Source organism: Mytilus galloprovincialis, chromosome 7 (genome assembly GCF_965363235.1).
Source record: "Mytilus galloprovincialis chromosome 7, xbMytGall1.hap1.1, whole genome shotgun sequence".
NCBI classification, from domain to species: Eukaryota; Metazoa; Mollusca; class Bivalvia; order Mytilida; family Mytilidae; genus Mytilus; species Mytilus galloprovincialis.
This window is the reverse complement of record NC_134844.1, coordinates 11,146,531-11,171,043: the sequence shown is the minus strand read 5'-3', so window position 1 is coordinate 11,171,043 and position 24,513 is coordinate 11,146,531. Positions and strand designations below refer to the sequence as shown.

The following is a 24,513-nucleotide window of genomic DNA, read 5'->3' as shown; positions in this document are numbered from 1 at the left end:
TTGTGGTTAGTTTAGATAAACATCTTCCACTAGCATAAGATAGAGATAGGATATCATCAAACTCTTATTATCCTTAGTTACTATTATTCTGGAACTATTTATGCAAATGTATTTATCTTAATTGAGGGCAATTGGGTTACACTTGTTTTCGTATATATCAAAATGCATGTGAAAAATTGGTGATAGATTATTAACATAGTGTGTATTCTTTCTTCTAGTAATTCTCACTGTGAGATGTAGAACTCTGTTATATCTAAGATTGTGGACTTCTCTCCATTAACAGCATTTACTGTCTAAAAAAAGATAAAAAAAAAAAAAAAGAAGAATAATGTGGCATAATTTATTTACCATTCCATTTAAAATCTTCAACAGTAGAAAACACTCAAATTTCTTGTCTAAAATCTATAAACTAAGCACCAAAACTTACAAACTGCTTTTTAAGTAGAAAGTGTAAAATGTATTTCAGATCATAATATTTGTATTATCTAATATCTATGGTAAAACAAACTAAATGTACAATTATCTCTTTGTAATTTCAAGATACACAACCATCAGAAATAAAGTTTTAATAAATAATACATGTTAGGTATTAACATGGTAACACTAACAAGGGTAAAGTACCTTTGCAAGTTTTTTTTAAACAAACACTCAAAGACCTGATGTTTGAAAAATATCTATCCAGGGTAATTCCCCTATTTATTATCATATATCTATCTTCAAATCTCAGTAGTATTTAGAAACAGAAAACATTCACCATTTTCTTGTGAACTATCTTCATATTTGATGATTAACTGAGAACATAAAATAACTCATCAGATATATATATAGAGATGTAACATTTGTTGATTCATACTTTTACTAATTTGAAAGAAATCTGTATTTTTTGGTGTTTTAATCAACATTGTTATAAGCATCAATATACCTTGTTCAAAATTCATTGGATGAGTATTAAATTTGGATATATTCTGGAATTGACTGACTCAAAGCAAAAGTATTACTTATAACAAAATTAGCCATTAACAATCTTCAATTTCTGTACATCATCCTTATCATGAAAAAACATCAAAAATTCTATTCCTCAATTAATAAAAAATATATAGCAAGATCATCCTTACATAAAGAACAAAACATTACATAACATACACTATTTTAAATGTAGCTAGTATACAAAAATCTTTATTATTTAAATATCTAGTTTAATTTTCCAAATATAATTGAGTTTGTGTATAGGTATAGAAAGATGTGGTATGAGTGCCAATGAGACAACTCTCCATCCAAATAACAATTTATAAATTAAACCATTATAGGTCAATGTACGGCCTTCAACACTGAGCCTTAGCTCACACCGAACAAGAAGCTATAAATACATAAGACATTTATTTGTTTTGATCAAAGCAGCATAAACAATGCTTAAATTAACATGAACCATTAAAAAATTATACAAAAATATGAATGCATATGAAATTTCATAATGAGTATTCTTAATAAATTTGTAACTTTACTGGTTTTGTGACAATTTGATTGATAAACTCTATTTAATATTTGTAAAAAAAAAAGCATAAAATATATTTGATAATAAATTCACTTAGAAGTAGGTATTAACGAAGCAACAAATTAAACAACTGAATCTACCCTAACAAAGTAGTGTATCCTTAGGCTAAAAAGAGAAAAAAAATCTAAGTGGGAATAAAAATCACTAATCAAATAAAAACAGACAACACCATTGCAATAAACAAAATTTATGAAAAGTTTTTAGTCAATTGAGTTTTTATTTTTGTCTACACACACACAGTCAATGTACCCTAAAGGCAATTGTAGTTTATTTATCTCTATGGCACATTTTGATGGCTTTCTATATCTCATTAGTATCCCTATGGGAATCGTTCATAAAGATCACCACTAGAGTGGGGTGCTCATTTTCGCCACATCTTTCCATGTTTTCTACAGTTTATGTTCAGGTCTAAATGTTTTTGAAGTATACTGATATTTCTATATGAAGATAACTTCAAATGCAAAATATACTTAAGCTTGAAAACCGGTTTGTTTTAAGAAAATCATCTGAAAAGTTAGATTAAAGGGTGTTTGAAATTTCCGAATGTTTTGTCAATGGGGGACACATATTCGCCGTTTTTACACATCTATTTAAAACCAAATAACCGCAGCTTTTAACAATTTTTATCAAATCAATTGCATTATAGATGAATAGCAGACATTTCAAAGGTATAAAAAATTCAAAATTAGGGCATTCAGTCAAATATTTACTTAGAAATACTTCTTTGAAATCGTGTTTTTTATTCAGGAAATTGTCCAAAAATCGTTGTCCGTTTTTCGGTCATTTTCGGTAGGACCCGCAATTTTGTCTCAGTTTAAAAAAATATTATATTTGTTATAAAAATATAATTTACGGGTACATTTCTTCCATTTCAGCCATCCTTTGAAGTTTTTACACCTCAAAATCCTTAAACGGCGAAAATGTGTCCCCGGCGAAAATGAGCACCCCACTCTATGTCAAATAAGAGATGTCTAAATAAATCAAACTACCTACGCTGTAACTATACAGATACCAGTTACTTTTTTTTAATAATGAACTGTCAGCTTACTTGCATTTGTATAGAAATCTATAATTCTAAAAGGACAAAATTGTGCACGCAAAAACTTATTTTAAGGGAAAAGTGCTTAAATATCATAACACTGGCAAGTTTTTATTCTTTTTTAACAAAACAATGTAGGATTAAATATGGAATGATCAATTTTGGAATCGTATACTTTGATTATGTGGCTAGTTGTAATACATATATATGAAATAAGTTAAAAATAACTCTTTACCAACTAATGTTAAACCAAAGACATGTCATAAATTAAACTTAAAAACATGAAGCATTACACATAACAAAAACAAAATCTTTATATATCTTTATATTCCAGTACTATATCGAAATACCGGAATAACCTAAAAAAAAAATTAATTACCCATATACTCAAATATTTTCTATATCCTGAATACACTAATACACTTGGTCCTTTGCAAGCAAAATATACATAAGAAAAAAAAATCAAATTAACAAAACTGATCTGCTGAAAATATACAATAATCCTTTATAAATATATTACTGGACAAACAAGGAAAAAATTATGAAATTATATGTAAATGAATAATAATAAAAGTTAATATTCAAGCCAAATATACTGTATAAATATAAAAATATCAATAAATATGATGATGGTGGAGTCCTTCGTTAATGATCCGACTAGATAACATTACTAATGGATGACAGCTGTTTGAAATCAGGTAAATATCTTTAGTAAATCAGAAACTATCATTCATTGGTTTACAATTCAACAAATTTATTTCAATTTCCAAATATGAAAATACACTGATGACCTTTTTGTTAAATAAGATTTGTTTAAGGAAAGAAATGGAGTGGGTTCCCAGTATATATTTAGTCATGGGAGTCAAGATGGATAAATATTTCTTAATTTAATACAAAATTATGTTTTATATAAAGTAAAACTAAAATAAAATGTATTTGTATGATAGGAATTATTAATATTAAATTTTACATATTCACTAAAGAAGTAATATAAACAATCTAAATAACAAACTTGTACCTATGTAAACAACTGTTAATTACTCATATATTAAATAACAAAGTTTTATTGATCAATTTGATACAAATTTTCAACAAACTGTAAAATTATACGAAAAAAACATGATTCAACTCACAACATTTTTTGTAATAAACATATAAAAAATAACACAACCAATTGATTATAGGAATGTTCAATCACAACACATCTTGTAACAAAAAAAACAAAAAAAATAAAACATTGTATGATATTGGTTTCAAATTAATAATAATATATCAGGATTGTTAAACTTTTAATTTAGTGTAAGTACAACGTAATAAGTTACAGATATTGGTTTCAAAATATTGACCAATCAGATCTCACAACCCTTTATTGGTAATAGATATTGGTTTCACAATATATTGAACAATCAGATCTCACGATGCTTTAATGATTAAATACCAATATTGATTTTAAAATATTGTAATTTGGTCAATCAGATCTTACAATGCCTTAATGGATACCAATACTGGTTTCAAATATTGACCAATCAGATCTTACAACACTTTAATCGATACCAATACTGGTTTCAAATATTGACCAATCAGATCTTACAACACTTAATGGATACCAATATTAGTTTCAAATATTGATCAATCGGATCTTACAACACTTTATTGGTTACCTATACTGGTTTCAAAATATTGACAAATCAGATCTTTAAATAGCTAAAAGAACATTTCAAAATAAGAAAATTTGTGCTAGATAGTGGTTTAATTTTTATCCTAATCGCAAGTGAAATCAATTATACAATTTACACACAGTTTTGTGTAAGAGTGAATACAAGGTAGTGATCCTTTTTTTCATTCATATTGATTTTAAAATATTGGTATTCTCCAGGTTACAGCCAAACAAAATAAAATTTTAACAAGAGGCTGTCACAACGACAGCAAACCGGATTTATTAACATTTATTTGTGTCCTGGCAATATCACAAGAACCATTACTGATGAATGGTGAAAGTGAAAATCGTCAATATCAAATTTGACCTCCATTTTGTCATCAGTATCAACATATTAAAATTTGAAAAGCTTAGATTGAATGGTTCATGAGTAAATGCAACAACCTGAATGGAAACGCCATTTTACGATCTTTCAAGAACCATAACTCCTGAACGGTAAAAGTCAAAATCGTCATTATTGAACTTGACCTCTATTTTGTCATCAGTAACAACATATTAAAATTTCAAAAGCTTTGGTTGAATGGTTCATGAGAAAATGCACGGACACGACGGGAAAAACCATTTTTCAATCTTTCAAGAACCATAACTCCTGAACGGTAAAAGTCAAAATCGTCATTATTGAACTTGACCTCCATTTTGTCATCAGTAACAGCATATTAAAATTTCGGAAGCTTTGGTAGAACAGTTCATGCATAAATGCACGGACACGACTGGAAACTCCAGTTTTCAATCTTTCAAGAACCATAACTCCTGAACGGTAAAAGTCAAATTCGTCATTATTGAACTTGACCTCCATTCTTTCATAAGTAACAACATATTAAAATTTGGGAAGCTTTGGTAGAACAGTTCATGCGTAAATGCAAGGACAACTCCATTTTTCAATCTTTCAAGAACCATAACTCCTGAACGGTAAAAGTCAAAATCGCCATTATTGAACTTGACCTTCGTATAGTTGTCAGTAATAACATATTAAAATTTTAAAAGCTTTGGTTGAACGGTTCATGAGTTAATGCACGGAAAACATTTGATTGCCGCCCGCCCGCCCGACCGCCCGACCGCCCTGCCGCCCGCTGTACATCCCCAAATCAATAACCGACATTTTTGTCACAAAAATCCGGTTAAAAATGAAAATCCAATTTAAACATACTGGATTATGCTATGTCTAATATTGTAGTGCTTACATAACAGAACTATTCACTTCTAATAAGAAATATAAAATAGATGGATAAATCTTGACAGAAATATAAAATATTAGTCAAACTTAATGATACTGTAAATAATACAGCATTTAAATGAAAATCTCACAAATATAAACATGATAAACATGATAAACATGATAAACATGATAAACATGATAAACGAACACATCTAAGTTTACTGGAAAAAAACATAAGTAATTATCTTAACCTTCAGAAACTAAACAAAAAAAAATATTTTATTGTTCTTCAATTTGCAACTAACATTTCCTTACAAAAATTATGTGTTACTAAACAGTTTCAACTTTAAATTTCACACACAAAGTAATAAACAGATCATCTAGAGTAAAGTAAAATTTTAACATATCACATTATTTTTTAATTGTTACTGAAATAACAAGTCTGTCAAAGATGAGTGTGTAACACATCAAAAGTGTGCAGAAAACTTTTTAAGTGAATTGTTAACACTTTATATATTATCAGTTTTTGATACTTTAACAAATCTTGATATTGCTTGAATGAAAGGTTTTGTTTCAATTCTGTTTTTCACAAATAAAAATACTTTACAGTCCAAATATACACATTTTGATTTGCATAAATATATTTTTAACAGACAACTTGATAATAACAATTAAATCACAGATCTATTTCATGCAATATCATGTAATAAAATGTGGACACAGAAAGATGTCTCACATTATGTTAATGCCATTTCAGACCAAATATCATTAACCTGAATACAAGCAGATCTTCTTAAACTGGTTTGGTAATATGAAGCAGGACAACCTATTAATATGTATCATCATACAATCATAATAAATATCAAAAATTAATGGTTAAGTACAAGTTAAAGTTTTCATTGTGGCATATTTTCAAATATTAGGTTTTTGCCATGGTTATTTTCATGACTTTCATCTATTTATTTTTGCATTCATACAATAAATCTCTTAAAAAATCACAATGAATATCCTAGATAAACTAACGGAATAGTAGTTTTCTAAATGACGCACCAATACTGAAAGTAATCTATTTTTAGTTTACAGCAAAAAACCTACATGTATTTTTGTTTTGAATATTTCCGTTGTTTTTCTTAATAAAAATTAAGGTAATATGGGAGTATTCTGCAAATCATCATAAATGGTTGATCCATTTTTTTACTGAAACTAGCACATTTTTCAAGTACAATTTAATATTCATTGATTTTTTTTTTTGTAACATAGCATGAAATCAACTACATTTTGTTAGTCTTAAAAATCAAATGATTGTTTATTATTACTCCCATATATATATAGCATTCCAAGAATTGATTATAGAATAGAAAATTGTTTAACTCATGCATGATTTTTGCTGTAAATGCACCAAATCAAATTAAGCTGAGACAGATAATTTCCTCATATTTGACACTTGCAGTTTTGGTTAATAACAACTTTTTCATTGAACAATAAAAAGTGATATAGTTATTTGTATTCATTCAATAAGTTAGGTGAAAACTTGTTAACAACAAATTTTAATCTTTCAGATGAGAGAGATAGACATTTTGTTTTATATGATAAGTTACAGATGCAGAATATAATTAATATTTGATCTTTTCATTTAAAATAAAATGAACTTTACAATAGGTTGCTATTGAACAAGCAGATAACTTAAAAGTCTAAAGAATTTTAGGCCCTAGGAAATCTGTAAATCTATAACATATTTATCCTATTGGACAACAGACTTGTGATCAATGAATCAAAAAGAAAAAGTTGTCTAAATATAGCTGTGCACCAATGCCTCTGTTTCAATTGTATTATAAAACAACACAACTACAGATTTAAAGTTATTGACATATACACAGGTGGCTGTCAAAAATCTAATGTGTTGGCACATACACATGGGTTTTGTATAAATCTAATGTGTTGGCATAAACACATGGTACTGTATAAATCTAATAATAAAAATCCACAAAAAATGTTTCTGCCAGGTTAAATCTTCGAAGTGGTTTTTAGCTTATTTAAATCTGGTTCCATTTTGCAGTATTCTGGGTGTAGCCTCCATAACCCTGACCAACAAACTATCTATATAACTCTCTAAGTCTTTAACATACTGGTCCTTTCTAATTAACTGGGCTTTGTGTTGAATAACTATTCTAATCAACTCCTGAAAAAGAAAAAAAATATGTACATTTACTGCTTGATGTCTCTTTTGGTTTTATTTATCTTATTTAGATGCCATCTCACAGGTATCTCCTATGATTCAAACTAATGTAGGGCAGAAAAGAAATCCACATGTTAACATCATTGATAACTGTATGCAGTTGGTTTTTCACTGGCTGTCTTTAGTTTTTTCTTACTGAACATTTGTAAGTTTTTTTTGTTATTCAAAACAATATGGTGTTGATAGCCAATTTTCAGTAGTCTCTAAGCTCATTTGCATCTTTTCAGAAGCTTTGCATATGATATGAACATATGTCTATTGTGAAGATAGTACTTTGACCAATAGAAGTCTCTTCTGTTCCTTTTTGTGTAATCAGATCACTGTCAAATTACATATACCTGCATTTCCTATTGTTACTTTTTACTTCAAATTGTGATTGAATTGGGTTTCCATTCAAATTGTTTACCAAAAAATTTAATTACAGTCAACAGGCTGTTTGAATAAAGCTTTTTATTCATTGTGAAGTGGTACATTTTGATACTTACAAACGTTAATTGTGTACAATACTTTCATGTTTTACATTACAAACGTTAATTGTGTACAATACTTTCATGTTTTACATTACAAACGTTAATTGTGTACAATACTTTCATGTTTTACATTACAGACGTTAATTGTGTACAATACTTTCATGTTTTATATTACAAATGTTAAGTTTGTACAATACTTTCATGTTTATATTACAGACGTTAATTGTGTACAATACTTTCATGTTTTATATTACAAACGTTAATTGTGTACAATACTTTCATGTTTTATATTACAAACGTTAATTGTGTACAATACTTTCATGTTTTATATTACAAATGTTAAGTTTGTACAATACTTTCATGTTTTATATTACAAACGTTAAGTTTGTACAATACTTTCATGTTTTATATTACAAACGTTAATTGTGTATAATACTTCCATGTTTTACATTACAAACGTTAATTGTGTACAATACTTTCATGTTTTATATTACAAACGTTAATTGTGTATAATACTTCCATGTTTTATATTACAAACGTTAATTGTGTATAATACTTCCATGTTTTATATTACAAACGTTAATTGTGTACAATACTTTCATGTTTTATATTACAAATGTTTTATATTACAAACGTTAATTGTGTATAATACTTCCATGTTTTATATTACAAACGTTAATTGTGTACAATACTTTCATGTTTTATATTACAAATGTTAAGTTTGTACAATACTTTCATGTTTTATATTACAAATGTTAAGTTTGTACAATACTTTCATGTTTTACATTACAAACGTTAATTGTGTATAATACTTCCATGTTTTACATTACAAACGTTAATTGTGTACAATACTTTCATGTTTTATATTACAAACGTTAATTGTGTATAATACTTCCATGTTTTATATTACAAACGTTAATTGTGTACAATACTTTCATGTTTTATATTACAAATGTTAAGTTTGTACAATACTTTCATGTTTTATATTACAAATGTTAAGTTTGTACAATACTTTCATGTTTTATATTACAAATGTTAAGTTTGTACAATACTTTCATGTTTTACATTACAAACGTTAATTGTGTATAATACTTTCATGTTTTATATTACAAACGTAAAGTTTGTACAATACTTTCATGTTTTATATTACAAACGTTAATTGTGTATAATACTTTCATGTTTTATATTACAAACGTTAATTGTGTATAATACTTTCATGTTTTATATTACAAACGTTAATTGTGTATAATACTTTCATGTTTTATATTACAAACGTTAATTGTGTATAATACTTTCATGTTTTATATTACAAACGTTAATTGTGTATAATACTTCCATGTTTTATATTACAAACGTTAATTGTGTACAATACTTTCATGTTTTACATTACAAACGTTAATTGTGTACAATACTTTCATGTTTTATATTACAAATGTTAAGTTTGTACAATACTTTCATGTTTTATATTACAAACGTTAAGTTTGTACAATACTTTCATGTTTTATATTACAAACGTTAATTGTGTATAATACTTCCATGTTTATATTACAGACGTTAATTGTGTACAATACTTTCATGTTTTATATTACAAACGTTAATTGTGTACAATACTTTCATGTTTTATATTACAAACGTTAATTGTGTATTATAATACTTCCATGTTTTATATTACAAACGTTAATTGTGTACAATACTTTCATGTTTTATATTACAATTGTTAAGTTTGTACAATACTTTCATGTTTTATATTACAAATGTTAAGTTTGTACAATACTTTCATGTTTTACATTACAAACGTTAATTGTGTATAATACTTCCATGTTTTACATTACAAACGTTAATTGTGTACAATACTTTCATGTTTTATATTACAAACGTTAATTGTGTATAATACTTCCATGTTTTATATTACACAATACTTTCATGTTTTATATTACAAACGTTAATTGTGTATAATACTTCCATGTTTTATATTACAAACGTTAATTGTGTACAATACTTTCATGTTTTATATTACAAATGTTAAGTTTGTACAATACTTTCATGTTTTATATTACAAATGTTAAGTTTGTACAATACTTTCATGTTTTATATTACAAATGTTAAGTTTGTACAATACTTTCATGTTTTACATTACAAACGTTAATTGTGTATAATACTTTCATGTTTTATATTACAAACGTAAAGTTTGTACAATACTTTCATGTTTTATATTACAAACGTTAATTGTGTATAATACTTTCATGTTTTATATTACAAACGTTAATTGTGTATAATACTTTCATGTTTTATATTACAAACGTTAATTGTGTATAATACTTTCATGTTTTATATTACAAACGTTAATTGTGTATAATACTTTCATGTTTTATATTACAAACGTTAATTGTGTATAATACTTCCATGTTTTATATTACAAACGTTAATTGTGTACAATACTTTCATGTTTTATATTACAAACGTTAAGTTTGTACAATACTTTCATGTTTTATATTACAAATGTTAAGTTTGTACAATACTTTCATGTTTTATATTACAAACGTTAATTGTGTATAATACTTCCATGTTTTATATCAACATGTATCATACCACCTGTGCTTATATACAATGAAATACTGGATTTGATTGGATAAATCAAACTTACATCTTTAGTCATATGCCTATATACAGATATAAGGTCATTAGGTATTGACGACACCTCTCTGGCCTCTCTCATGAACTGTGGTCTCAGTGAATCTAATGTATCTTCCAGTGAGTTCTGACGACGTGGATAATCCAAACCCTGAACTGTATATCGTCTGCTACCTACACAATGATATATGGAAAGCATGTTTATATAGTATATGTGGATTTCCTACAATTTTTACAATCACTGATACTCTTAATGATCCTGCCCTGCCAATTAAGCCATTTTAGTGTATAAATAATCTTATGTTATAAATGCCATAATGCATGACCTATTGGCATACAAGAAATGTTGACTTCAATGAAAAGTGAGTCTTTCATATTATTAAGGTATTGCACATGTTTATCTTGCAGTTCAATTTCACAAAAATTGATATTTTTTAAACTACTTAAGGCTATAATAATACATGATTAAAACAATGTAATCGTGGCTTACATTTGTTTACATCCTTCTCTTTATACCTCGGTGAATAGTTCTGTTCTTAGCAATGATATTATCTTAATTCTATAACCAAATTCTAAAATATCCAATACAGTGAGGAAAGGAACAGTTGTGAACAGAACAAGAAAGCTAAGAATCATTCTTATGTTTAAACTTAAATTACGTGTACTTTACTCTATATGTGTAAGATACCCAGTCAAACTTATAGACCTTTTGATTAGCTTACCCATGCCTCTTGATCTTTCTTTCTTACTTCTCCGTCGTACATTACCATTGGTTGTTGGCTCAGGTTTATCAGGTGATTGACCAAATGAAAACTTCTCTTCAGGGGCAATTTTCTTCTTAGACCGACTGACCAATTCTTTTCTGTCCTCACCATTAACATCTGTGTGAGATAATTTTTCACTACTACTTGGCACTTCATTATGGTATACTGGATCACCACTCTTGTCAGGGAAAGATGTCTCCTTAAATTCGTTACTGATACTTGTGTGACTAGAATTGAAAGTGGCAAAACCAGATTCGGGCGATAGATTATTTAAGTGACTAGATGAATATTGTTCTTCTAATTGTTCTAATTTAGGATCTGATGGAAGTTTGCATTCTCCGACTGAATCAGATTTACGTTTTACTACTGGGAAATTGATATCAATGCTTCCATCTGATTCTGATCCACATGACTCTTGAATAGGTTCCTTGTATTCTTTTGCAGATTTGACTTTACTACTTTTGGGTTCCTCAATTGATTCAGAAGAATCTGATTGATGACCACCTGTAGTCATTGTTTTAAAAACTTCACTTTCTTTTTTAAAAATAGATTCTAAATAACCTGGCTGTGATGACACAGTAGAATCAAGGTCATCCATTGATCTTCGATTCTGGCCATATCGTTTACCCTTTGGATGTGGCAATGTTTGAGTACCAAGGTATGAAGCTGGTAGTGACTGTCTGTTTCCAGGCTGGTTATATACCCTTATGTTGTCTGGACCTGATAAAAGAAAACAGGAAAACATTATCTAAAGTTATCTAAAATTTAAGTTTACAGGCTGATTATTAACTGGAAAAATCTAATTCTTGAGTAAAAAAATATATATATATTGACAGAAACATATTGACTGCTTCATTCAAATATTATACAGATAAACATGTCTATACTATATCCTTCTGTCTGAACGCATGATGCAAGAACATTGGAGGGATATTCTTATTGTTAAGTTACTGACTTCTTGACATATACCCAACATCTCCTTTTATACGTTTATAAACCTTACATTTCTTATCCAAATACCAATCAGACATACATGTATCTCCATACATAAACCATCAGATAACAAGTGTTTTTAATTAGGCAGGCTCAATAGTAATAATGGGGCTAAATAAAAAAAATAAATTGAAAAAATTGTGTAGTTTTCCAAAATTCTTTAGTCCTCTGATTTTCAATTCAACAAACAACTCAATTAAAACTATTACTGTAACTTCTATGTCCATTGTATAGTCAGGCTTTTTTTTGAAAGGGCTATCAAAGGGGAAAAGAATTTGTTTGGCATACAGCACTGATAATCTTTTTGGAAAAATAGTTTGAAGAATTTGTTGCATCAACCATGTCAACAAAATGCTATACATGATCTGTCATTTATCTAATTCTTTTCATTTAGAACATATCTTCCAGTACAGTTAAATCTCCAGTATGTAATTAATGAGGAACAATCAGTAACACTACGGTACTGACCTTTATCCATTTCACCAGATCTACGTAATGACATACTACAAGCTCTTAATCGTTCATTCTGAAAATAAGCAAACAGACATCATATATCTTAAAATCAACTGAAGGTATACACGAAAATGTGTTATAAAAAGCTGTCACAGTGTTTCATAATTAATTTAGATATGCATAATATTCACAATTTCATCAACAATTTACACATAGACAGGTGCAAGAAATTTACATATACAAAGTGATCCCCCTGCTGAAACATTAAAATGGATAATATACAATATTTTTCAACATCTTTTTACATTTAGAATAAGAAACATTTGTAGCAAAGTTAGAAAACAGATTTAGATAAAAATGTTTGAAAATTCCACACAAGAGTAAAGTAAATAAAGAAGTAAGATAACAAAGAACACATGCACCATTCACAGATATACAAAGAATATACACAAAAGCTAAGGCCCTGTTGTTTAAAACGTTGATTGGACGAGATTAACCAAAGAATTTTCTTTTATTATTTTCAAATTATAGTAAAACCTGCAAACCTGATCCCTGTAAACACTGAGAATCTTTCTAAATTGAACTATTGTTTTACCTGCTTAAACTTAACACTCGTCTTCTTAAAATGTTTTTTGTAAGTTTGTAAGATAACATATAGAACACAAAAATTAACAAAAATTAACAAAAATTAAAGGTTTGGCTGCTTTTATATGCCACACTACCATGCAAAACTTGTTTAAAACACTAGCAAGGATCTTTTCATATTTTCACATATTTAAAAAGGAATGTATGGGGACAAAATTTTTAATATCTTGAAATGACATGAAGGAATATGTGAATTTTCAAAATATCTTCAGAGAGCTGGTTAATGAATTTGTTTTTGTAATTTAAGAGTAAATTGTAAAAAAATAACATCCTAAGCATTATGATTCTCATCCCAATCCAGGAAAGCCTCTTTTCTTAAGATTTTTAATCATAAAAATCAAGAAAGAGTGTACCTTAATGTATCAGGAATTTAAAAGTAAATATTTCGACTTCTACAAAAGATGTTAACATTTTTAAGAAAATATACAAAAATGCCTAAATGCCCCTAATTGATGAAGGCCAGTTTTGATGACAGTCTACACTTACATTTTATTAGGTTGTTAACAATAGTATTTATTCTGTCATGCAGGTATAACATTCACCCTTTTCTAATTGAAAACATGCATATATTTTTTAAATATCAACAAATCAAATTCATCTTCAGTTTATTTAGTAAAACTTAATATGAGGTACTGTTCCGTTTCACCTCAATGTTATAAATCTACATTTGAATATATCCAATACATGTCTTTAGCTTATGATTATTAAAGAAAAAATCTCAACCACCTATTGGTTAGTAGTATACTGCTGTAGTTAAATCAAAGGACAAATTAGGAAGCCAATATTTCACACCAGGGAGTGAAAAGGAATGGCGACAGTGGCTATTCTACTAACCGCCTCTGGTTCATCCCAAATTGGTAGATTTATATCAAGGGCTGAGAAACTGGTCGCGTTTCCTTTAGATAATACTGCACCCTGTTCTGGTGTATTTTGATTGGATGCAGCCTGGACAAATGATTATATTATGTTAAACATAAGCATTAGATACAAAGCACATAGTCATTCAAATATTTACATAACACATATCATAATTCTACTGTAATGCCATATTTTTCCAAAATTCTACAAATTTAACCAGCAATGACATTCTGATTTCAGATTTCATTTTTCTATTTTAATAAACAAATAAAATAAAGAGAAAATCAAAACATTTGATCAAAACTTTTCTGTACTGAGTTCAAAAAAAATGTGGCATTCAATAGTGCTATACATGATTACATTAAATTACAATGTTTCAATATACAAGATAGTGCTAAGCTATGTTAAATTGAAGTGTAAACGTACATGAACCTTAACCCAGAACGTGAATACAAGAATTACAGTGTAGACAGTGAAAGTTAAACAGTAGAAGGACATAGATAATTCCTTGACCTTTACACAAGCAAATCTATATCACATGATTTTTTTCCCTTGCTATGATCAAGTCATTTGAATTAAAACAATACTAAAAACATTTTATAAATGGTGAAGTTACTGATTTCTTTTAAACTATAAAGAAAATAATGAAAAACAGCCAAGATATTTCAAAACCTCCACCTAGTTTTTTTCAATAAGCTGTACATGGGTTTTACTTGTGGATTTACCATTTTTATTGATGGATAATTCTGGACTGAATATGAAACTTGACGGAAAAAGTAAATATAGGGAAAAGGCAAAAGGCAATATTCTGATTACATACATTCCAAGTTAAATTTGATGCTGTGTTTTGGTTAAGTGACATAAACAAATTCTATCCTATAAACAATATGCATGCAGTCTACAGGAAGGTTATCATGGGATATGTGAGAACTAATATGTAAATAAACATTTTAAAATGGTAGTATGATATATAAGGTATAGAGAATAGGTGGTTTGTATTTTATTAAATGTTGCTCCAGAATTGAATGTATAATCAAAGAGCAGATTGCTCTGAGGGATACGACTGCCATTGTTTTCATTGACACATGTATACATGTAGCTGGATAATATTATTTTCAAAACTAATTCAACTGCACATGTAAAATGTAATTTACGTAATCTGAATAGTTACAAAATAGCAAATCCCAGATAAAAGTGTATGAACAATGTACTTAGGCCTATTGTGTTATATTTTTGTACTATCAATTTTTAAGTTTACTTTCAACAGCAGTCACTGAGACTCAGAGTGAGAGAAGTATTTCACTTCGTATCTTATTACCTATTTTCCTACGTACATTCTAGGAGGAACCCCATTCCTATCTCTTTAAATATTTAATTTTCTTTGGGTCAGTGATCATGACTCCTTTACGTACACATTTCTCGGTTTAAATTGCGATTGTTTTTAATATAATATGATGTTTATCGACAGAACGAGTTAATTTTTCTCAACGTAATGTTTTGTTTCAGAATTCAGGGAAGTGACTTCTGGAAGGGAGACAACTCGAAACGATAATATGGAAGACTCCATTTCGCCTGAAGGGGTGTTGAAAATAAACCTGAACAATGTGGACTAATTTATTTTAATTTAAATGATGCATATGATTTAAAATTATGCAACAACAATAACCCTCAATAGCAGACATACATAGAAAGGATCCCATGAGTTATAAATTAATCAATCGAGTGGGGAACCCAGAGCAACCATTTAACCTAGTACCCCTTGAAGTCAAGAAAACTATACGCATGCGCATAATTATCTAGACAAACCCTGCAGTAAGAACGTATATTAAACCTAAATGGTTCTCTATTTTTTATGGAAGTACAATATCAAATATCAGTTTAATAACGGTGGCATATAAGTAAAACTCCACTTCAGTTCTTATATGACAGAAATAGATTTATCGGAATTCAGAGAACTCTCGCATTTTTATCACAACTGGGGAATTCCCTCTGACATGTTTCTAAATTTATAAAAACACTAAATATAAATACTGCTTGATTCTGATTTTCCATGTTGTTAAAAAACACGCATATAAGTCAAGGGAAATATCAAACATGAAGATTATGAAAAGAACATTATAGGAAAGTTGTTTAAGTTCAATCCCTTTGTTTGTTTTTACCTTTTAAACCAAGACAATCATAAGAATCTGAGATGGTCCTTAATGTTTAGAATAAAACAGTTGACGTGAGGGCATTATCCTGAGCCACTGGTATAAGTTTACAGATTGCTTGAAAGCAATCGTATCCCAAAAATGTATGTGAGGTTTTAATTTAAACTATAAACCATACTTCAAATATCATGATTTTTTCCTTATTTTTAATCACAACAGTTCATCAAATCTTATAACTATTTTAAAGTTCCCCTCCACATTATTAATTTCTTGAAGTTCTGATATCCCTCTCCCACAAAATGATTTAACCATCAACAGATACATATTAATCATGACACAAGATCCAGTCTAAGATTATATCTGAAGTTGAATTTTAAATTAAAACACCAAAATTAGGAGATAGAAAAATATTTAAAATGATTCCCATTCCATCGGCAACACACAAAAGGACAGTTTAAAAGGTAAAAAATCTTACAAGAGAGGCTTGCTTAGCTTTAAAAAAAATGTATATATGTAAAATTTAATTTAATCCAAAATGTGAAATTTGTTAGAGCCATGCATATAGCTGAATATATATATATGATCTTCTTTTTTTGTTTCGTGCAGGGGTCATACCATATCATCCTTATCATCAGCTTTATAAACCTTATCCTCCTAAACAGATGAGTAGTACTATTAGATTGATGTCCATATTTGACCAGTACTGGATGTCATTTCTGACAGCAGCTAATTTTGATTTGAAATTCTAATAATTTGGTTTACAGGGTGAATAACAGATTTTTGGTTTTTCATTGTAATTGTTTCAGTCACAACTTTATATTTAACAATTATAAATTCTAATGGCCTTTATATATTCAGAAACATTTGGGAGGTTATAACTGTAATCATACACTTCCTGCACCAACAAATGTTATGTTTTATAGGACAACTGTTAAGTATAGAATATCCTTTTCCATTAAAGGTAACTAGCCATGTCTATATTACTTATTAAAAATTGTGCATGTGCGTGTGTGTGTGAATTAATATATGTTAAGGTCTATACTTTTTTATTACATGAAACCAAAATTGGAAATCTAAAAGAAAATTCTTCTTTTTTTTAGGCAAAATAGGTGTGTTACCTTCAAAAGTAATGTGTTCATGTGTGTATTTTTCCAGTGTGAAAGAAATCAAAACAGATAGAGTGGTATTGAATATTAGTCACAATATCACAAACAAACAAATGTTAAATTAAAAGTGCACTTAAATCTAAATACCATGTCTCCTTTGTTTCCTTACCTGTATAGCACTAGTTGTTTGGAGAGTTGATGGGTCTTTAGCTGGTGGGCTGGAGAAATGGGGGTCTCTCAGTGACTTACTTCGTACAAACTTAAATTTATCTCCAACCTTATGTCCTGAAAGTATTATATATATAAAATTGAGAAAGGAAATTGGAAATGTGTCTAACAGCTAAAAAGAGCCAAAGGCCACCAAAGGGGTCTTCATCACAGCAAGAAAATCACTTCACCTGTCCCTAAACAAAACCATTATCTGTAAATATCAGATATCTTTTTTTGTTTTTGTTTTTTCATGTAAAACAGATGATTCTTAAAATTTGATATAATCTTATTAAACAAAAATATTTTATGCATATTTAATACTGTGAATCAATTTGTAAATTTTCATAAAAATTCTAACATCAAACATTTGTATTTCAAATTTTGCATTTTTTTTTGTAACTAATATCAAGTTTTTACCTCAGAATCATTTTGGAATAGTATGTTGTACTTATGTTTAAATTTTTGTTGCAATCTAGATAAACAGTCCTAAATCCATGCACAAGAAAGTGAAAATTTCATATCTTCTCTCAATTATGAAATGGTTAAGAAGGGCTATAAATCTGTCATTTCATACTGATAAGACGACCTATAATATAACTTATCAAACAGATGCTTAAAACACAAAATTGTTCAACTTTAAAAGTTTTAGGAAAATGCACAGGCACTTGTGGTTTTGACCCTCCTTTTTTTTGTGTTTTATTATTTTTTTGGGAAATATTTTTTGATGTTGTTTATCTTGATTATTTGTAAGTCTAGTTACTCCTAAATATGGTTTTTAAGATATTCTTATCTTGTAATTCATTGAAAAAAAATTATTTAAAAAAAAAATAAAAATCACATATAATGAAAAAAAAAGATACATTTCTTGATTGGTATTGGGTATTTCGTTTTTATCCATTCTTGCAACAATTGTCACCTTTAGATTGAGAAAGAAACCTTGTGGTATCTGTGAACTAACATAATATAATTGATGTGACAGTTTAATTTGAAAATATGGTGTTTTCTAAATGGTGCAGGAGATAAGTTCACTTTTTATTCAACATCATTTTGATGCAAATTCTTGGGCTTAGATGTATGACTGTAAAGCAGATGGGTCTTTTTTCTTGGAAAATGATATTAAATATGAGAAACAAAAATTATATCAAATTTTAAGAATAATCTGTTCAACGTAGATTATAACAAAAAAATATATATCTGATATATATATACCAAGAGATTTTTTTTCTGAGGAAGAAGTGACCATAAAACTTTTGAACTGATAGACAGATTAACAGCGGTCTAGCAGTATATCCACTCCTTTGGAACATTGGTATACATGTAGTTACAAATAATAGTTACCCATAGCAGAAGCAAGTCCTTTTATTGATGAAGACTTTTTCTTATTGAGGTTTGAGTCGGCTTCCTCTTGTTTACTTTTGACGGAAAATGCCACTCTGACCTCTATTTCTCCTCTATATTTGTTGTCAGGAGTTTTATTTGGTTTACCCTGCAATTGTATCCATCTGAAAATATTCATAAGACATAAAAATATAAAGTATTTCTAAATTCTATATTTTATACTTCATGTGTAAGTGCTTTTTCCACTGTTTATAAAGTTATCTCTAAGAGCTGTAATAGTATACAAATATCAATATACCCATGTGACACAAGCCAAACGTTTTTATCTCAATAAGTACCATACTTTTAGGTTTATATGTGAAAAAGTTACAGTAAGAGAAAGCACACTTGTTTCTGAAATGGAATTATATCATTTTATAAATGAACACTTAATTTTCTATTAGAGAATATACCTTTCTAAATTTGTCATTGGAGTATTCTTAAAACTGACAAAACACAAGTGTAAGATTCTCCACCAAAACAGCTATCTCTATGCTACACTTGTTAAATGTCTGTATAGATAACCATTTTATTTAATCAATGGCTATTATTTATTTTCAATTTATTAAACCATAAAATAATTTTTTGACCGAAGCAGATTCTGTAAAATGTGAAGAGTCAAAAATTAAATTTATGGTTCAATAAATTCAAAATCAATTATTGCCATTCATTAAAATAAATTTCTATCAAAAAAAAGGCTCAAAGAACTTAGACAGTAAATACACCAAATTCATTTATTTGTGTATTATCTATAAAAGAATGTGTGTAAACAATCTAAAGAATGTTTCAAAAAGTATGAAAACTAATAAACAACATCAATGATCCTCTGCACTTTTTGATTTTTGCACAGTATTTTCAACAAGTATCTTATAAATAACGTCCAGAAGTCGGTTTCACAAAGAAACTTACGACTTAGATTGATCATAAGTATACTAAATTGTCAATGACTTATAATCAATCTTAGTCCTAAGTATGTTTGTGAAACCGATTTTCATTACCCTTCTTCTCTCAATAATTGAACAAAATCATCATGTTTAACCCTACCACATTATGTATGTATGTGCCTGTTCCAAGTCAGGAGTCTATAAATCAGTGGTTCTTGTTTGTTGTTGTGTAACATATTTGTTTTTTGTTCATTTTTTTTTTTATTTTAATTAGGCCGTTAATTTTCTTGCTTGAATATACAACTTTTGAGTTTGATGCTTTTCCTTCAAAAACTTTGGTTTTAGTGAACTTCATTCCTGTATTTAGGGGCATCATCACTTCTGTTGAGTGAGTGGTTGGAAAACTATGATGCTATATTGCTTAAATTATTTGGCAAAATCAATTCTCATAATTGACAATCAGCACTGCTGTCATTAGGGATATTGTGATTAAGAACCTACTGAACAAACAATATTTCTAGGTTATCCTGTACAATGATGATCACTTAGACGCTTGAATGATGAACATTAATAATGCAGGGAAACAGACGACCCTCTCTATCTGGTAAATGACGTCACTAAGTCGCACATAATTGACAAGTTTTTTTCTGGTTACAGACAAACTTTAAGAGGTCTATTGTATTACATTTGTCATTTCAAGATTTTTTATAGCTGACTATATGCAGTATGGACTTTGCTCATTTTTGAAGGCCATACATTGACTTATAGCTGTTAAATTCTGTGTCATTTGGTCTAGATCTCTTAGCAATTATACCAAATCTTCTTTTTTATATTAACTTAGACTGTTTGTATTTTTCATATTGCATGATCATGAAAGCATACTTACTGACTAGAAGGCCTTTCATACACTTTATAATGCCACAATGGAACAGAACAATATCCAATGAAATCATCAGATAACATACCACGATGCATTACATTTAGTTGTACTTCCATGTTCATCGTTGGTAGTTGTCTACAATAGAGAAGGTGTTTTAATCAAATTATGCGCTATTTCACCTTTTACAAAACTTAACAAATGTTTCCCAGTAAACAAATTTGTTCATATCTTTTCTTGTCAAAACTCCTTCAAATTACAGACACCTAAAATTATATACATGTATAAGTCATGCAGCTCATGTTCAGAGGTTGTTGTTTGTTGATGTGTTTGTTGTTTCTCTTTTTTTCAATCTAAACAAGACTATTGGTTTTCCTGTTTGAAAGGTTTTACGCTAGTCATTTTTGGGGCCCTTTATAGCTAGCTGTTTGGTGTGAGCTAGGGCTCCCTGCTGAAGACTGTACTTTGACTTTTAATGGGTTACTTTTACAAATTGTAACTAACTTGGATGGAGATTTGTTCATTGGCACTCATATATACCACATCTTCTTATATCTATAAATTACTGTAGATCCTGTCTGAAAGTATATTTACTCCATTGTTTTATTTTTCAGATGAATTTTGTGCAAGTTTTCATCAAAATCTAAGACTTTCAAGAGTTGGGGACTATCTGATCATTTGGTAGACTGGCATTTAAATGTATCAATTTATGGATGGATAACAGTTCATGTAACTTCTAAACACAGTTGTTTGAACATACCATTACAACTATTGTTTTAATTAATACTCACAAATCACACTGCTCAAACCATTCTGGGTTGAGAGCATTTTTAATGGTGGATGTTTGAAACTTCTCCTTTCCAAGCTGCACTGCCACAAACACATCTGTTAGTTTGGATCCTGAAATAAAATATATTTATAACATTTCACCTGCATAGTTTTAATCAAAATTGGTAACTGATGGTTACTAAACATTATTTGTAATTAATATTACAAACTGTAAAAACGTTTGCATATATTTGTAATTCACTGTTATCAAGATAATTATTTTGCAACTTTTTGCACTGGCACATAATTGAAAAAAAATCCAAGAACTCTTTTAAAAAGTCTTCACTGTTTCTTTACTACAATATTATATAAATAAATACATACCACCTTTGGTCTTCGTTAGGAGGTTTCTGGCTCTGCAAACTAAAATAAAGATAAATATTAAGGACAACTGAAAATGACATAATTACATTATAAAAATTCAGAACCATTATAACACATCATATAGATGTAAAATATGGTCTATCAGTTAAATTTGTACCTTTTTTGGTTTGCTTGTACATTGTATGTAGTGTTAAAATGGTGGCTTATTCATATATACATTATATCCTTACACCTTATTTAGTTTTTGATTTAGTTTTTAAAATTGTAAATACTAATACAAAACATAGACATATTTACATCTTATACCGGTGTCACACATCAGCTTATAGCTCCAACGTATGTCGGGCGTGTTAAAAAATCTTGCATGCTGCCAATACTCTAGTAATTTTTTATGCATTCAACCTGTCAATCATTTTTTTGGCATGATTGTCAATGAGACAACTCTCCACAAGAGACCAAACTGACACAGAAATCAACAACTATATTTATGTATTAGGTTACCACATGGCTTTCAACAATATGCAAAGCCAATACCGCATAGTCAGCTATAAAAGGCCTTGAAATGACAATGTAAAACAATTCAAACGAGAAAACTAATTACAGCCTAATTAAGTTAGCCTACTAAGTGAAACTAATCTAGGGGAGACAACTCAAATTTTCTGGAGATGAATCCTACATGTGATGTATTTGTAAACAATGGACATTCATGACATTTCTTTACTGTAAAAAAAATCACTATTTATTGCTATTATTACTAATGTACTTAAAGTGCATTGAATTTCAAACATATACATGTTAATTTTTTCTAATAGGATCAGTATTGCCTTGGGCCAAATGACATAAAATCATGTTTTGCCTACTTGTAAATAAATGCGAAATCTTTGGAAAAAACTTTAACAATGATGTGATTGCAAAATGTTATTTTCATAAGAACACTGATGTAAACAAATCTAGTATGACATTGGTTGTAAATTGATGCTTATATCTCTGTGCAAGTCCTTGAAAAGATAAAAAAAAAAATCTCTACTAATTCATTTGACATATTTGACATGTTAAAGTGTATATACACATGTACATATTTGCTTTAAAGTTTATATATTAAATTTCCCGTGATTTAAAGTATATTTAAATTCCCATTAAAGTATATATTAACTTCCCATTTATGGTCATTATTTGTATATACCTGGTTAACATAAAATTCATGATGAAACCCATAATAAATCATGTAGTTAAGGTGTGATTGAGCCCCTGTATATAGCAACACCCAAGTTACACCGTATGGTGGTGCGCCTGACAGAGGCAGAACTTACAGATTAGGTAACAGGTAACAGATGCTTTTTGCAAGAAAAGTAGGAAGATTAGTATCATCTTATTACTGACCATGCTGACTGCATTTGTGACTTGTGTCATAAATTAAAATAATATAATTCTATGTTAAAATATCAACAACTGTTTACTCATTTAGTAAGTGATGTCATCCTGTGGAAATTACACTGTTATACATTTACATGTGTACATGTACTGTTATAAAGTGTATAGTCAATTGTGTACCCACCTGTAAGTTGTACATGTGTTGGTTCCCACGTCATATTTAATAATTCTTCTTTTCTCTCTTTTTCATAACAACTTATTTCAAAAGTCTAAAGACAACCAAACAGAACGTTGGAATTGTTGTTTATAAACACATCTACAGTTGTACTTTTACAGGTGAAATATGATTCACGTCAGCTGTTCAACAGGTGTGCAAAATAAAATGACAGTTATCAACATGTACACGATAAAATTCTTTAAATGTTTTTAGATTTTGCATGTCTTTGTTTCTTTAATTTCATCTAAAATTTCTTAAATGCAAATATGAAACAATTTGAACTGTTGAATGTTTACGTTCTGTGTAATCTTCTTTCTCATCAGGAAGTGACAACTCCTACAGCAGAGTTATCGAACTTATCTCGATAAATCCAATGACCAAAATCCCTTTATTACATTTATACACAATAACGTACATAAATATCTTATATGGACTCTCATTTTATTGTTGACTTTTTGTTTATCATAACACACTAAAGTTTCGTATGAAATGATTAGTTTATATTTTAACTTTTTTGCGCTCCTATAAATATACTAAAAGTTTTTACAGACAAGGAGAGGTTGGCAATTTTCTCCAGGATATTCTTGTTCTCCACTATTTCAAATAGTCACTGAACCATGAAAATGAGGTCAAGGACAATGGACATGTGACAGGC

The 24,513-nt window shown here is 28.7% G+C and overlaps 1 protein-coding gene across 3 annotated transcripts; it reads right to left on the bottom strand.

The window, feature by feature from the left end:
- Positions 1 to 5,432: 5,432 nt before the first annotated feature.
- LOC143082296 (rab11 family-interacting protein 2-like) lies at positions 5,433 to 24,185 on the bottom strand. Of its 3 annotated transcripts, none has more exons than XM_076257920.1 (11): positions 23,826 to 24,185; positions 22,271 to 22,309; positions 21,910 to 22,018; positions 21,128 to 21,256; positions 19,319 to 19,482; positions 17,940 to 18,055; positions 17,280 to 17,318; positions 13,027 to 13,084; positions 11,524 to 12,285; positions 10,815 to 10,975; positions 5,433 to 7,643 (listed from the first exon to the last, which is right to left on the bottom strand). In XM_076257920.1, exons 1-11 carry the CDS (start codon positions 23,857 to 23,859, stop codon positions 7,494 to 7,496), a joined length of 1,761 nt encoding a protein of 586 aa, XP_076114035.1. In that variant the 5' UTR covers positions 23,860 to 24,185; the 3' UTR covers positions 5,433 to 7,493. The 3 variants fall into 3 exon arrangements, with proteins under 3 accessions (XP_076114035.1, XP_076114033.1, XP_076114036.1); XM_076257918.1 differs by lacking the exon at positions 17,280 to 17,318 and adding an exon at positions 14,491 to 14,601; XM_076257921.1 differs by lacking the exon at positions 17,280 to 17,318.
- Positions 24,186 to 24,513: the final 328 nt, after the last annotated feature.